The sequence below is a fragment of the Podarcis tiliguerta genome, assembly GCF_965153285.1.
Source record: "Podarcis tiliguerta genome assembly, chromosome: 7".
NCBI classification, from domain to species: domain Eukaryota; kingdom Metazoa; phylum Chordata; class Lepidosauria; order Squamata; family Lacertidae; genus Podarcis; species Podarcis tiliguerta.
Window position 1 is genome coordinate 80,963,606 of NC_139540.1, and position 15,887 is coordinate 80,979,492.

The window sequence follows — 15,887 nt, forward strand, 5'->3', positions numbered from 1 at the left end:
TCCCTGGTCCTGAATGGGGTAACTGTGCCCCTGAAGGACCAGGTGCGCAGCCTGGGAGTCATTTTGGACTCACAGCTGTCCATGGAGGCGCAGGTTAATTCTGTGTCCAGGGCAGCTGTCTACCAACTCCACCTGGTAGGCAGGCTGAGACCCTACCTGCCTGCGGATTGTCTCGCCAGAGTGGTGCATGCTCTAGTTATCTCCCACTTGGACTACTGCAATGCGCTCTACGTGGGGCTACCTTTGAAGGTGACCCGGAAACTGCAATTAATCCAGAATGAGGCAGCTAGACTGGTGACTGGGAGTGGCCACCGGGACCACATAACACCGGTCCTGAGAGATCTGCATTGGCTCCCAGTACGTTTCTGAGCACAATTCAAAGTGTTGTTGCTGACCTTTAAAGCCCTAAACGGCCTCGGTCCTGTATACCTGAAGGAGCGTCTCCACCCCCATCATTCAGCCTGGACACTGAGGTCCAGCACCGAGGGCCTTGTGGCGGTTCCCTCATTGTGAGAAGTGAGGTTACAGGGAACCAGACAGAGGGCCTTCTCGGTAGTGGCGCCCGCCCTGTGAAACGCCGTCCCTTCAGATGTGAAGGAAATAAGCAGCTATCTTCTTTTTAAAAGACATCTGAAGGCAGCCCTGTTTAGGGAAGTTGTTAATATTTAATGCTGTATTGTTTTTAACACTTGATTGGAAGCCGCCCAGAGTGGCTGGGGAAACTCAGCCAGATGGGCGGGGTATAAATGATAAATTATTATTATATTATATATAAACAGGATCAGGCCTGAGGACTGGATAGTGAAACTGGGGGGGGGGGGGGTTTGCCTATCTCTAAGATGACCCCATGAGCATTTTGCTGGGGGGGGGGGTTGCCTATCTCTAAGATGACCCCATGAGCATTTTGTGTGTGTGAATGCGTAGCAAACACACAGAGACATACACACTTGCCCTCAGATGTGGATGCTCTCAGCTACACTGCCTTGTATTCTGAGAAGGTAAAGGTACCCCTGCCCGTACGGGCCAGTCGTGTCCGACTCTAGGGTTGTGCACCCATCTCACTTAAGAGGCCGGGGGCCAGCGATGTCCGGAGACACTTCCGGGTCACGTGGCCAGCGTGACGAAGCTGCTCTGGCGAGCCAGACCACGCAGCACACGGAAACGCCGTTTACCTTCCCGCTCTAAAGCAGTACCTATTTATCTACTTGCACTTAGGGGTGCTTTCGAACTGCTAGGTGGGCAGGCACTGGGACCGAACGACGGGAGCTCACCCCGCCGCGGGGATTCGAACCGCCGACCATGCGATCGGCAAGCCCTAGGCGCTGAGGTTTTACCCACAGCGCCAACCATGTCCCCTTCTGAGAAGGTACCCGGACAGTAAGGCTCGATTTCAGACAAAGAGTAAATTGTAAGATGCCAGAGTTTGAGCAGCCTCCATATGGGGTGATAATCCTGTTGCTTGTTCTCTGTGAACATCTGCCACCTGGTTCAAAAGACCAAAACACTGGGAAAAGAAGAGCTGATGTCATCAAGAAGGTAAAGGTCAAAGTGACTGTGATCCATCAGAAGTTGAAGCTGGTCCTTGTTTCAGCAGCTCTAATGCAAATTCTTTCCCCTTTGATCTAAGGCTGCTATGCTTGTCAAACTGTAACAGTATTTTTAAGTGATCAGTTTGTTCCCCAGGAAAAAAACAAAAAACCTTCCTTTCATCTTTTCGACTTTTCATTTACAGTAGATGTGTTACAATCTCCTGGATCGTTAGGATTAGTTACTGATACATTACTGAATTTCACATGGCTAAAACTGGAACTAAGCGCTCGGCAGCCTGCGTGTTTTTCAAAAGTAAGCAGCCAGGCTTCTCTGCTAGAAGAGGAAGGGGGATTTTCAGGGGAGAAGCAAAGGTTGGGAAGGAAGCCACTTAAGCCTTTGCCCATTCGCCACTATTCTTATCGCTGGAGCTCTGGATATTAAAGAGCCAAAATAATACAGAACATGTTTAGCCTGGAGAAGAGGAGGTTAAGGGGTGATATGATAGCCATGTTCAAATATATAAAAGGATGTCACATAGAGGAGGGAGAAAGGTTGTTTTCTGCTGCTCCAGAGAAGCGGACACGGAGCAATGGATCCAAACTACAAGAAAGAAGATTCCACCTAAACATTAGGAAGAACTTCCTGACAGTAAGAGCTGTTCAGCAGTGGAATTTGCTGCCAAGGAGTGTGGTGGAGTCTCCTTCTTTGGAGGTCTTCAAGCAGAGGCTTGACAACCATATGTCAGGAGTGCTCTGATGGTGTTTCCTGCTTGGCAGGGGGTTGGACTCGATGGCCCTTGTGGTCTCTTCCAACTCTATGATTCTATGATTCTAAGAAAGGCAGCTGGAGTGGGAGGTTGCAGAGGGGAAAGAGTGGGAACCATTAAGCACACAGACACCCACTGAATTGTACACACATCCACTGGCTTAACAGCATGCTCCGGCACCAGGAGTAGAGAGCAGGCGGGGGCATGGCTGGCGTGCATCCCAGGGGGCATGGCGAGCATCCCAGGGGCGTGGCTTGCCATCCCTGCAGAGGCGTGGCCTGTGTCCTGGGGGCATAGTGCCTGGTGTGCTTGGGGGTGCATGGCACATGTCTGGGGGGGTGGCCGCGATGGTGCCCCTCTCCCCGATGGTGCCAGGGGTGGTGCACTCTCCCCGCCCCCCCCATTCCTCCGCCAGTGCACACATCCATGGTGAGACATATATAGGTTGCCAGATATTTAGTTGTCATGTAATTTCCCATGGGTCACTTTGTCATTGACAGCAGCGATTGAAGGTTTATTGTCATATCTTGGGTTAAATATGCTGAGCATTTTCAGATTGCGTTCTGCGGCGACCCGGAAGTAACGGAATGGGTTACTTCCGGGTTTCGCTGCTTGCGCATGCGCAGACGCTCAAAATGACATCACAAGTGGCATGCGCAGACATGGGTTGCATTCTGCTCAGGATGCGAACTGGGCTCCGGAACGGATCCCGTTCGCATCCAGAGGTACCGCTGTATTTCTTCTGCTTGGGGGGGGGGGTGTTGCAAGGGGTGTCTGTTTCAGTTTGCAAAACTCCTCTCAGATCATATCGGTGCAATGAGCTGCTAGCCCTCAGGGAACAAACCCAATCCCTTGAGGCCAAGGTAGCTGCTTAGGAGAAGATGAGAGCCAGAGAGGTCGGTTGGCAAGGCCTTTGGAGATACGCTAGCAGCATCCCACTCCCAAGGCGACAGCTTCCCTGCTGTCCTATAAAATGAGGATCTTGGAGTAAGTCAGGGCCACTCTGGGGAAAAGGGAAACGATATTTTAGAAGAGACCCGTTCCTTGTGGGAGAAACCTGATATCTTCTATGGAGGATCCCCCCAGCAGCAAGAGGGATTCTGGTAATACAAGGGTGTGATCATTATATGGGCATAAACCACTGGGTTTGTGAAGGGTGCGTGGATTACCTCCTGGTGACTCGCCTGCCTGGTGTAAAGTTTGTGGATGTCACACAAATAATCTAAATAGAAATGGAGAGGAGTCCATGGTCATCTTGGAAGATGCTGGCATCTGTGGCCTGAGGAAATGTAGTTGTGTGGCCCTGGAAACTAAATTTGGGTTGCTACGTAGGAGGTTACCCAGGACCTTCAAAGTAACTTTCTCTGAAATGCTAACTGTTCCCATGCCAGCTAGACAGGAAGAGCTAAGACATGGGTAGGCAAGCTAAGGCCCGGGGGCCGGATCTGGCCCAATCACCTTCTCAATCTGGCTCGCTGACGGTCCGGGAATCAGCATGTTTTTACAAGAGTAGAATGTGTCCTTTTGTTTAAAATGCATCTCTGGGTTATTTGTGGGGCATAGGAATCTGTTCATTTTTTTTCTTCAAAATACAGTGGACACTTGGGTTGCGAATGTGATTCATGCGGGAGGCACGTTCGCAATAATAATAATAATAATAATAATAATAATAATAATAATAATAATAATAATAATAATTTATTATTTGTACCCCGCCCATCTGGCTGGGTTTCCCCAGCCACTCTGGGCGGCTTCCAACAAAGATGAAAAATACACTAAAATGTCACATATTAAAAACTTCCCTGAACAGGGCTGCCTTCAGATGTCTTCTAAATGTCAGGTAGTTGTTTATCACTTTGACATCTGATGGGAGGGCGTTCCACAGGGCAGGCGCCACTACCGAGAAGGCCCTCTGCCTGGTTCCCTGTAACTTGGCCTCTCGCAGTGAGGGAACTGCCAGAAGGCCCTCGGAGCTGGACCTCAGTGTCCGGGCAGAACGATGGGGGTGGAGACACTCCTTCAGATATACTGGACCGAGGCTGTTTAGGGCTTTAAAGGTCAGCACCAACCAACACTTTGAATTGTGCTCGGAAACGTACTGCGAGCCGCAGCCCCACGCCTGCACATGCGTGGGTCACAATTTAGTGCTTCTGCGCATGCGCACGCACCAAAACCCGGAAGTAACCCATTCCGGTACTTCCGGGTTCGGCGTGGTGCGCAACCCGAAAATGCGCAACTTGAAGCGTCTGTAACCCGAGGTATGTCTGTATAGTCCAGCCCCCCACAAGGTCTGAGGGACAGTGGACCGGCCCCCTGCTGAAAAAGTTTGCTGACCCCTGAGCTAAGAGGATGGTGCCATGAGAGCAATACAAAGAGGCCAAAAAGACATGTCTGGCAATTTGAAGAGAAATGCCCTGTATAACTGTTTATATGCTAATGCTTGAAGCTGGTGTTCTGAAGTGTTTTAGAGGAGAGATTCCACCCCAGATTCCATAAAGTGAACGGCGGTGGCATGGTCATGACAAATGAAAATGCAAAATTCCTGAGTTGCAACTGAGTTGCAAATGGGTTTTCTTTTTCCTGGAAACAACATGGAAATGAGTTGTAAGTTTCTGCTTGGTGCCACTAAATTTCAAGGAGTGGATTGTACATCATGTGAAAGATCGCATAAAACATGAGAATTAACGAGTGAGGAAATGTCGGGAAGACAGACATCTGCTTTATCTGTGCAGATGAAAAGGCTGTCGTTGCCTTCCCTCCCAACGCTTGCTTCTCAAAACAATTCGGAGTAATTCCCTCTTGCTGGAACTATCCTGTGCTGTCACTGTTATCATTTAAGCCTCTGAACTTCTTGCTCATTAATTGTGCAGACAGCATGTGACGGGCAAGTCTATAAAATGCATGACCAGTTTGTCTGGAGGCGCAGCAAGCCACACATTGTGTAACAAACAAAAATAGCCGAGCTCAGCACATGAGGCAGACTGCGGAGGCAGGGAGGCCTGATAATAGAAGGGGAATAAATTGTGGGATAGAATCCTTCCAACACTGGGTGAAGGGTTAAGTCGCCTCACACGCCACCTTTTATTGGTAGTTTTGAAAGGAATTTACGTTCTGTTTTCTTTGTGTCAGGAGAAAGCAAGTTCATGCAAAGTGCTGAGAGGTAACAAAAGTATGCTGGCAAGCAGATCTGTGAGGGGAAGTGGGGGAAAGATACAGTAGGAAAGGAGTTGGTCTCTGCTTGTCTACAGGTGACTCTTTGAAACATTTCCTTCACTGTATTCATGGGACTTTGCCTTTCGTAGAGGATTCCCCATCGTGTGTCTGAGCAAGCAACGCGTGGCGTGTTCTTGAGTTATTAAATAAACCTTGAGAGCATAGCTGTCAACTTACAGATTTGAAAATAAGGGGGCAGCAGCCTCGAAAATAAGGGATCAGCAGCCAAAATAAGGGATCAACAATTACTTTGATAAAATACATATTTTGTTGCATGCAAATGGATTTAGATACCTATTAGGTCCATAGATTACCATATAGCATATATTCAACACAAAAAAGCAACAATTTGTTGTTGACAAAGGACAGCTGGACACAGAAAGGGCCCCATTACCTTCAGTAGCTTATTTAAGGGACATCATCAATAAGGGACACCAGCGGGACATGGCACTGGGATAAGGGACTGTCCCGCCAAATAAGGGACGCTTGACAGCTATGCTTGAGAGGCGCTGCCACCTTGCCAACCCCCCACAGATAAGTGTCCATGACAGCAGGGGAGAAAGAAGGTGCAAGGCCAAAGGGAGTTATTGGGGAAAGCATCACCCATAGGTTAGCAGGATGTTCTTCCCACCCTCTATAGTGGCCTGAAATGCTGCCATTGATCTAGGGCAAGGCCTCCTTATGAAGAACAAATGGGGGGATGGAGCAAATGTTTAAGTCCAGTGGGCACAGGGCAAAGCTTGCAGATACTATATGTCCATGACTGCACCATGTAGCCCTGTGAATGTAAGGCATTGCTTGCATGGGTCCTGTTACATCCACCACATGTAAGACTGTTGAGCTTTGAGATGGACAGCTGTACCCGTTGGAAGGCTTGGGTGCAGTGCTGCTCTGCCATCATACATGACCACACGGCCCTTCCTTAAACCTGACCTCCATACGATGTTGGACTACAAACCCCATCATCCCTGACCACTGGCCATGTGGGCTGGCCATGATGGGGATTGTAGTCCTACCGCATCAAGGTTAAGGAAGGCCTCTCTGCACACTTAGAGCTTTGTCTAAAGTAAACCTTCTGGGAATGATGCCATAACACAAAAGGCATGCAGTGACTCTCAAACACACTGTGTGGAACACGCTTGCAATCTAAGCAGCCACCACACCACCATTTGTGTGAACTAGACCATTCCCATGATAAAGGCACCATTCTAGCACTCTTGATCTCTGTAGCTCTAGTTCTGTGTAAGCAAATAAGACTGAAGTGTGAGCAGATGCCCCCTGTCCTGTTCTGTTGCCCCTCTGTGTCGATTGATTTTGCCTCTCGTTGCACTCTGCTACCTTCTGGTTCAAATTGGATAATTTTTAAAATTCATTTAGGAATTGGTGCGTGCTTAGTTTGCTACAGTTTTCTGTTGACGTTCTGTTGACAATGTGCATTGATTTTAAAACTCTGCGCAAAAAGTATTGTTGATGGGATTGTGCAATTACATGAAGATTTGTTGTTGTCATGTGATTTAATCAATGTCCATATGAACTCCTGAGCTTCAGCAAACTGCATACATGGTCTGAAAATTTGAAAGAAAGATTGGTGGACTGAATCATAGAATGACAGAACTGTAGATTTGGTCATCTAACCCAACTCCCTGCAATGCAGGCATCTCAACTAAAGCACAAGTGACAGGTGGTCATCCGGTCTTTCCTTAAAAAGCTCCAATGATGGAGAGTCCACCACTTTCTGAGGGAGTCTGTTCCACTCTTGAACAGCTCTTACCATCAGAAATCTCCTTTCTTGTAACTTGAAACCATTGATTCAGGTCCGACCCTCCATAACAGAAGAAAACAATCTTGCTGCATGATTAGCCACTTCAGAACCCCCAAATCCAGAGACAAGTTTGGATAAGGAGAATTTTGTAAATATTCCTAAATATACTGTTCGACAGTGGGATTTGCTGCCAAGAAGTGTGGTGGAGTCTCCTCCTTTGGAGGTCTTTAAGCAGAGGCTTGACAACCATATGTCAGAAGTGCTCTGATGGTGTTTCCTGCGATGGCCCTTGTGGTCTCTTCCAACTCTATGATTCTATGATTCTACTCCTCTAAGACAACACTTATTCTCTTCTGCAAAAATCCGAAGCATTTCCCTCATCTGGTCATTGAAATTTGCTCACATACATCCCTGTGAATGGAAAGGAAGCCAGGTGTTCTGGAACCCTCTCCCCAAAAGCTTAGTTTTATGCAGCTATACGTCAAAAAAATCTCTTAACCTCTTCACTAAAATAACCACCATTTAGGTTTAGATCCAGGTTATGTCCGTAAGAGAAGAGCCATGGGTGGGAACGAGAGGGAAAGAAAGAGGGACTGCAGAAGGGGAAGAGAACAACTGTGGAATAAGCATCAGAGGGAAATCTTATATATGATTACCAGAGCTGCTCTGAGATAATCAGTCATGTAATTAGCAAATACCTAAGGAAAACACCAGACTTGTTTATTTGAGCTGGGCACCCGAACCACAGGAGGCAATCAGAAAAACGAGGTTGCTGTTTACATTGGGTTATGTAAGACGTACACGGTGGATTTGAGATAACCAAGAGATTGGGTTTCGGATGCATGCAGCTGTTTGCAACTTGGTACTAGCCACCTGTGTTCTTTTGTATGCAGGTCAAATGGTCACAAAAGCAAGTTGCTACAAAGACGGGCAGGTACAGGTGGATCCTTCTTTCTGTAACCCCAAGACTCAACCAGCTCCCGGAATTGTTCCTTGCAAAATGGCAGCTTGCCCTCCCAGGTAATAAAACCCATCGCAAATTGTGTGTTTCCTCTTGGTGCATGCATTTATTTAAAAATCTTTGCAACACAACGTTTTGATGAAAAGTTTCTGAGGCTTTTGCAGGAAATGTTATTGAGGTTTTGTTTAATCTGCACTGGCTTCCAGTTTGTTTCTGGATAAAAATCCGAGTTTCTAATCACTGATTATAAAGCCCTAACCTGTTCTGAGACCAGGGGATTTGAAGGGTTGCCTTCTCTGACTGTCGGGAACTGCCCAGGCTAGGACCAGAAAATGTTGGCCCTGTGTACGGCTGCCCTGTCCCCAGTTTAACTCATTTCAGCCATGAATCCCTTTATTAGCCTCCAATTCCTCTTCTTTTTGTTTCTTCTTGTCCTAACCCACCGCCTGTAATATGGAAATAATACAGTGGTACCTCGGTTTAAGAACAGTCTGGTTTAAGAATGCTTCGGTTTACAAACTCCACAAAACCGGAAGTAGTGTCCCAGTTTGAGAACTTTACCTTGGTCTAAGAACGGAATCCGAATGGTGGAAAGGCCCCGGTGGCGGGAGGCTTCATTAGGGAAAGCACGCCTCGGTTTAAGAACAGTTTTAGTTTAAGAACGGACTTCTGGAACAGATTAACTTCAAAAACCAAGATACCACTGTAGTAGTAAACTACCTTAAATGTAAAGGGACCCCTGACCATTAGGTCCAGTCGCGGACGACTCTGGGGTTGCGGCGCTCATCTCACTTTATTGGCCGAGGAAGCCGGCGTACAGCTTCCGGGTCATGTGGCCAGCATGACTAAGCCACTTCTGGCGAAACCAGAGCAGCACACAGAAACACCGTTTACCTTCCCACCGGAGCGGTACCTACTTATCTACTTGGATGTGCTTTTGAACTGCTAGGTTGGCAGCAGCAGGGACCGAGCAACGGGAGCTCACCCCGTCATGGGGATTCGAAACGCCAACCTTCTGATCACCAAGCCCTAGGCTCTGTGGTTTAGACCACAGCCCCACCCGCGTCCCACAGTAAACTACCTTACCTGTTCTCAAAACCGTTTAAACTGAATATTTGGATTGTCAGCCATGCCTGGCTTGATGGTTCTTAAGTTATGAAGACTCGATATATTGAAGAGTGAAATGCTGAGTATTATTACTATTATTTGTTAATAGTAATACCTTTGTCTGTTGTCTTCTGCTTCCTGCTCTTCAGCATCAGGAGATGCTGTACAGACCAGACTGGCCTAGGGAAGGTTGCCCTGGCCTGCACAGCATCAGAGCCAGTATGGTGTAGTGGTTAAGAGCGGTAGTCTCGTAATCTGGGGAACCGGGTTCGCATCTCCGCTCCTCCACATGCAGCTGCTGGGTGACCTTGGGCTAGTCACACTTCTCTGAAGTCTCTCAGCCCCACTCACCTCACAGAGTGTTTGTTGTGGGGGAGGAAGGGAAAGGAGAATGTTAGCCGCTTTGAGACTCCTTAAAGGGAGTGAAAGGCGGGATATCAAATCCAAACTCTTCTTCTTCTTCTTCTTCATCACAAAACCAGCCTCCGCCTCCTCCGACGCTGTAGACATATTTCCAGAAGTTCTGCGGCGGGAGGAGGAAGAGGAGTAGTGATGTGCAGAGTCCAAGTAAGTTTCCTTCCATTTTTTGACCCTGTGCTCTGGTGTGAGCCAACTGACTCAAGCCACAGCACAGAACCAAAAAAAAGCACCAGAGCACAGGAGTTAAAATGGAACATCTGGGATGGGATCAGAAGCTGGGGTGACCTCTGTCGATCCAGGATGTCCCAGTTAAATCGGGACACTTGGGGGTATGCAATTACAGTGGTGCCTCGCAAGACGAAAAGAATCCGTTCCATGAGTCTCTTTGTCTAGTGGTTTTTTCGTCTTGCGAAGCAACCCTATTAGCAGATTAGCGGATTAGCGCTATTAGCGGTTTAGCGGCTATTAAAGGCTTAAGGGATTAGCGGATTAGCTGCTAAAAGGCTATTAGCAGCTTAGTGCCTTAGAAAAAGGGGGTGGGGAGCGGGAAAAAACCCTCAAGAATCGCAAGACATTTTCGTCTTGCGAAGCAAGCCCATAGAGAAATTCGTCCTGCGAAGCACCTCCAAAACGGAAAACCCTTTCATCTAGCGGGTTTTCCGTCTTGCGAGGCATTCGTCTTGCGGGGCACCACTGTACCTGCTATGGAGCAGTAAAATAAGCCCTCCAGGTGTTGCCGACTTTAGGTACCATCAGCCCCAGGAAACATGGGGCATCATGGGAGTTGTAGTCTATAATTTCTGGAAAGCACCATGCTGGACTTTTGACAGAGAGTGGTTGCCAAGGGGCTGTGCTTTCTGCTCTCTGCGTCTTTCGATGCTCAGGGGTCATTTTTCACCTGACAAATACGACTTCTCATCAGGCTCTTAGTTGTGTTAGAGTATGAAGGAGGGGGGAAACGTTGAATAATGGAGATAGACAGATATCACATTCAGGTTTGCATGCCTCTTATTAAATATAACAACCAAGCTCTCATTTGGGATCCTGCAAGAAAAAGTAATACAGTCCAGAATAAAATATCCTGCAGAAAAAAAGTGCCTAGCTAGAATTGCAGTTTCAGAAAGAAGCATACTGTTTTTAATTTTTAGGCACTCCAGCACTTTGAGGACACTTCTAATTTCATTGATCCTGAATCATCGTAGTGAAGTAGTTATTTAATCACAGCACATGTTAAAATGGGCAAGCAGTTATATCATGGCTCTGCATGCGCATATAGTGCCTTACATCATTTATGTGCACTCTCTCGAGTTAAAAGAGACATCGCATTGCCGTCTGAACCTTCCAGACATCATTTCTGGGTTCTACATGGGATATTTTAGAATTCATGGCTGCAAGCCCTGAAGGGGTTTGGCTGCAGTCCCAGATTTGAGCGTTTAAGCCAGCTGAGCTAGCTCATGAAGTCTATAAATATTAGGCTTACACCAGAGCAAAGCTTAAGCTGGTTGTTAAATTGCTGAGCATAATCAAAACTTTTGCAGCGTAAAACATTTATGTAACGTTCTTCGCATGGGTAATAGAAGATGATGATACAATTCCAGTTAATTCCAGTTTAATCCTTATTTATCATTATTATTGATTGATTTGATTTCTCAGGTCTAAGGAAACGCACTCACTTCATTTGGTCTAACAGGAAGTGATGGCAAACTGTAGAGCAGGGGGTGGGCTAACCCCAGGTTTGGGGGCTGATGGAAATCGCATGAGCAATTCACACATGTACACAGTACCAGTAAGCTATCATTTGACCATAGGCTTATCCACACTTACCTTTCCTTTGCTCCTTCCAAGCACAGCCCACATGTTAAAACTCAGTGTTCAAATACCTTTTCTTCCTTCCTTTCTTCTTCCTTTTTCTGCTTGGTAGGTTTTCCTGTGAAAACCTGTTCTTTAAAGCTTAACTGGAGCAAATGGCAATCCGTGAAAAAGCTGAATGGACATTTGCTTCAGCTGAGCGCTAAAGAGCGGGTTTTGATGAGGAAAGCTTGGAGCAAACAATAAAAGATAAATGCCTGGATAGAGAGCTTTTAAGCACCAACCTGTGCTTAAAGGTACCTGTGGATAAGCCCTTACAGTGATATTCAAACTAGGCCACTAACAGCAATGTTAGGTACGGACTGAAACAAGGTGTTCTGTGGTTGGGTGACAGAGATGACCCATCATCCCCCCTGACATGACCTTTAATTAGGCCTGAGCTGGCGTAGTTGATACAAAGTGAATGAGAGGGAATTTTTAACAGGAAATGATTGACAGGGACCCTTTCTCATGTGACCTTTTTGGCATGAGAGCCCTTTATGGCATGGTTCTTTCCCATGCAACAAAAGTAATCTTGAAAAAAAGAAAGAACACGCTGCGCCATATAGAAGGAGCTCATCCTGCAACTCTTCTCCAAGCTGCTGTTGCCCATTGTGGAAATTGCAGGTTAAGTCATCCTATGCATGCTTATTCAGAAGCTAGTTCCGCTGAGTCCGTGGGACTTACTCCCAAGTAAGTGCGTACAGCAGGGCCGGGGATCTTTACCAGCTCAAGGGCTGCATTCTCTCCTGGTAATATGATAATAATAATAATAATAATAATAATAATAATAATAATAATAATAATATACCCCAGCCACTCTGGGCGGCTCCCAACAGAATATTAAAAATACGCGAAAACATCAAATATTAAAAACTTCCCTAAGCAGGGCTGCCTTCAGATGTCTTCTAAAAGTCAGGTAGAGCCAGTGTGGTGTAGTGGTTAAGAGTGGTAGTCACGTAATCTGGGGAACCGGGTTCGTGTCTCCACTCCTCCACATGCAGCTGCTGGGTGACCTTGGGCTAGTCACACTTCTCTGAAGTCTCTCAGCCCCACTCACCTCACAGAGTGTTTGTTGTGGGGGAGGAAGGGAAAGGAGATTGTTAGCCGCTTTGAGACTCCTGAAGGGGAGTGAAAGGCGGGATATCAAATCCAAACTCTTCTTCTTATTATTATTTCCTTTACATCTGATGGGAGGACGTTTCACAGGGTGGGCAGGCGCCACCACCAAGAAGGCCCTCTGCCTGGTTCCCTGCAACCTCACTTCTCGCAGGGAGGGAACCGCCAACATACCCTGTGTTCTCTGAGTGATACAGGAAGGAGCAAAGCTACGGTGGTTTGCACAGCGCAAAGAAGGGACTGGACAACACTCCAAGTAGAACCAAGTGGTTGCAGAGTTTATAGGCTACACCAATGAAGCTGTAGGTAGTTGGGGGGGTCACACTTTTGAAGGCGCCCCCATATAGAAAAACAGAATTTTCTCATAGACATAGGGAGGAGGCTACTGAGATAGCTGTAAAAGCGATTTCTGTGTTCAGCCCCCTTTCACTTGATTTCTTGATCCTGTTTTCATAAATATCAGGAGAACCAAAGCCGTCTATTCGAGGCAGGGTTTGAGGACAGAATGATGAAGGCAGAGAAAAAACATCTCTTGACTTTGACTTGGTGAGATTAACAGCCCTGAAACTAAGTCCTACTTCAGGATTTGTGTCCAGTAACAGTTTGGTGTTACATGCTTCACGGAATAATATGTGTTTATGGGAAATTATTATTATTATTTATTATTATTATTACAGTGGTACCTCGGGTTAAGTACTTAATTCGTTCTGGAGGTCCGTTCTTAACCTGAAACTGTTCTTAACCTGAAGCACCACTTTAGCTAATGGGGCTTCCTGCTGCTGCCACGCCGCCGGAGCCCGATTTCTGTTCTTATCCTGAAGCAAAGTTCTTAACCTGAAGCACTATTTCTGGGTTAGCGGAGTGTGTAACCTGAAGTGTATGTAACCTGAAGTGTATGTAACCCGAGGTACCACTGTATTATTATTATTATTATTATTATTATTATTATTAATCTTATTATCTGACTGGGTTGCCCAGCAGAAAACATTCATAAGCATAGTACACACACAGTTTCACCTTGGAGTGAAGTGTTGTTCATTCATGGTTTAGGCAACAAGTTTTGAAGAGGGGGGGGGAGGAAGAGATAGCTGTGAAGTTGAACATCCCAGAAGTGTTGACGGGAATGTTTTAGGTCACTTGCAGAGGACTTGGGTTACTGCTCCAGGTTTCTCTCTTTCCGCACTCTTTGCCAGTCAGCTGTCATCATCTGCCGGCCTTTTCCATGCCAAGTTCTGATATCGGGCAGTAATCTTGGGGGAAGAGAGAAAAGCACGGGCAGATTCCCGAGGCTGCCTGAAGTCCGCTCCTAAGGTCAATGACTAGAACATCTGTTCAAACAGCAGAACACGGGAAATTGTGAGCGCAGAGTGTCCTATGATTTCTGTCTGCGTTTCATTACTGGTTCATAGATACAGTGGCAGAAGTGGAACATGTATGTGGCTGTTAAAAACAGCAGAAAACAAGGCTGGAGGAGTCTAAACAAGCTGTGCTTACTGTTATAGATTGGGTTTCACACATTTTATGTTACAAGGCAGGGACGCGGGTGGTGCTGTGGGTTAAACCGCAGAGCCTAGGACTTGCCGATCAGAAGGTTGGCGGTTCGAATCCCCGCGACGGGGTGAGCTCCCATTGTTCAGTTCCTGCTCCTGCCAACCTAGCAGTTTGAAAGCATGTCAAAGTGCAAGTAGATAAATAGGTACCGCTCCAGCGAGAAGGTAAAGGGCATTTTCGTGCACTGCTCTGGTTTGCCAGAAGCAGCTTTGTCATGCTGGCCACATGACCCAGAAGCTGTACGCTGGCTCCCTCAGCCAATAAAGCGAGATGAGCTCCGCAACCCCAGAGTCGGCCACGACTGGACCCAATGGTCAGAGGTCCCTTTACCTTTACCTTTATGTTACAAGGCGCGTTCTAACCAATCGTATAAGCATTGGTAGACGAATGTTCTAATGGCAAGCGCATGAACTTTCAACTGTCAACGGTCATTTCTTGTTCGGCATTATTATTGTGTTGTCCAGTCAGTTCGGTTCTTGTTTTCCTATGAGTGAGCTGTTGCGTGTGTAGGTCCCCAGGCCACCCCTCAAATAACTTCACACATAACACGTAATTTAGTTTTGTTTTTTTGGGCACTATTTTGGCCACAACTTTATTAAAATACAAAATCAGTGAGGGGTTGTTTAGACATTGGTTATGACTATCTGTCCCCCCGCCTGGGACAGAACTGACATCCCGAGGTCGGATCGGTAGCCAGTAGAAGAGAAAGTCTAACTGGGGGGTCATCTGAGCTAAGCGTCGGACCCACGCCGCTCTCCCCAGCAGCTCCCCAAAAGCTTGCCTTCCTATGACAAGGATTCCCATGACAGGGATTGGGCGGCCCTGGTCCCATGACAGGGATTGGACAAAATCGTGGCAAGCCCCAGGATTCCTTTAACGGAATTCCCTTCAGCGCAATAGGATGGGCAGGCACAGCCTATACTGACCCCTCCACCACCAGCATATTATAACCAATGCCTAACCGCAACCTTACAAGTTGTGACAAATTGCTGAGTAGTAGGCAAAAACCAAATGGCACAGCCAATCACCAAATGGCAAAATTCCTACTAGGCCCCTGCGCCAAGGCAGACGACCCCATGACAGGCAAAGCAAGGTCAACCGGAAAAGAGGGTGGGCGGCCGGGTGATCCGATGCACTCTGCAAAGAGAAAGAGAAACCAGAGTGCACCAATATTTAAAGACCATGGTCCCACCCACCCAATTTGCAACATACAATTTGCCCCAGCAACCCGGTTATCCAATCACAATGCCAAGCAACAACTATTAACCTGCCTGGCAACAAGAGGCCTGGCCCGGTGGCCCACACCGCAACACTTGCTCTCATTTATTGGAGAACACGCTTTGTCACTGACACATGTTAAATAAATGTAGTTGAGGAACTTATACTGCCTTGGGCTTCTGACTTCTTCCGAACATTTAACACTTACCAATATGTGATGATGGATTGAGGGGGAGTCCCCATCACACTGAATTATTTCTCACAGCAGCGCTGAGATGCGGGAGGGAGCATGATGTAATCTGCACCTTTCTTCTAGAATGTTGTGTTTTGAAATGTGCAATAAAAAACAAAACAACATTTGACAGTCCCCCCCCCCAAAGCATATCATGAAT

General features: G+C 47.0%; 1 protein-coding gene across 2 annotated transcripts in view; it reads left to right on the forward strand.

The window, feature by feature from the left end:
- The window catches only part of ADAMTS16 (ADAM metallopeptidase with thrombospondin type 1 motif 16), an 84,665-nt gene that overhangs the window by 57,632 nt on the left and 11,146 nt on the right, over nt 1–15,887 (forward strand). For both annotated transcript variants that reach the window (XM_083448556.1, XM_083448557.1), the window contains one exon: nt 8,165–8,291. In XM_083448556.1, the coding sequence (XP_083304682.1) occupies nt 8,165–8,291 (127 nt within the window). The remainder of the gene's footprint in view (nt 1–8,164; nt 8,292–15,887) is intronic.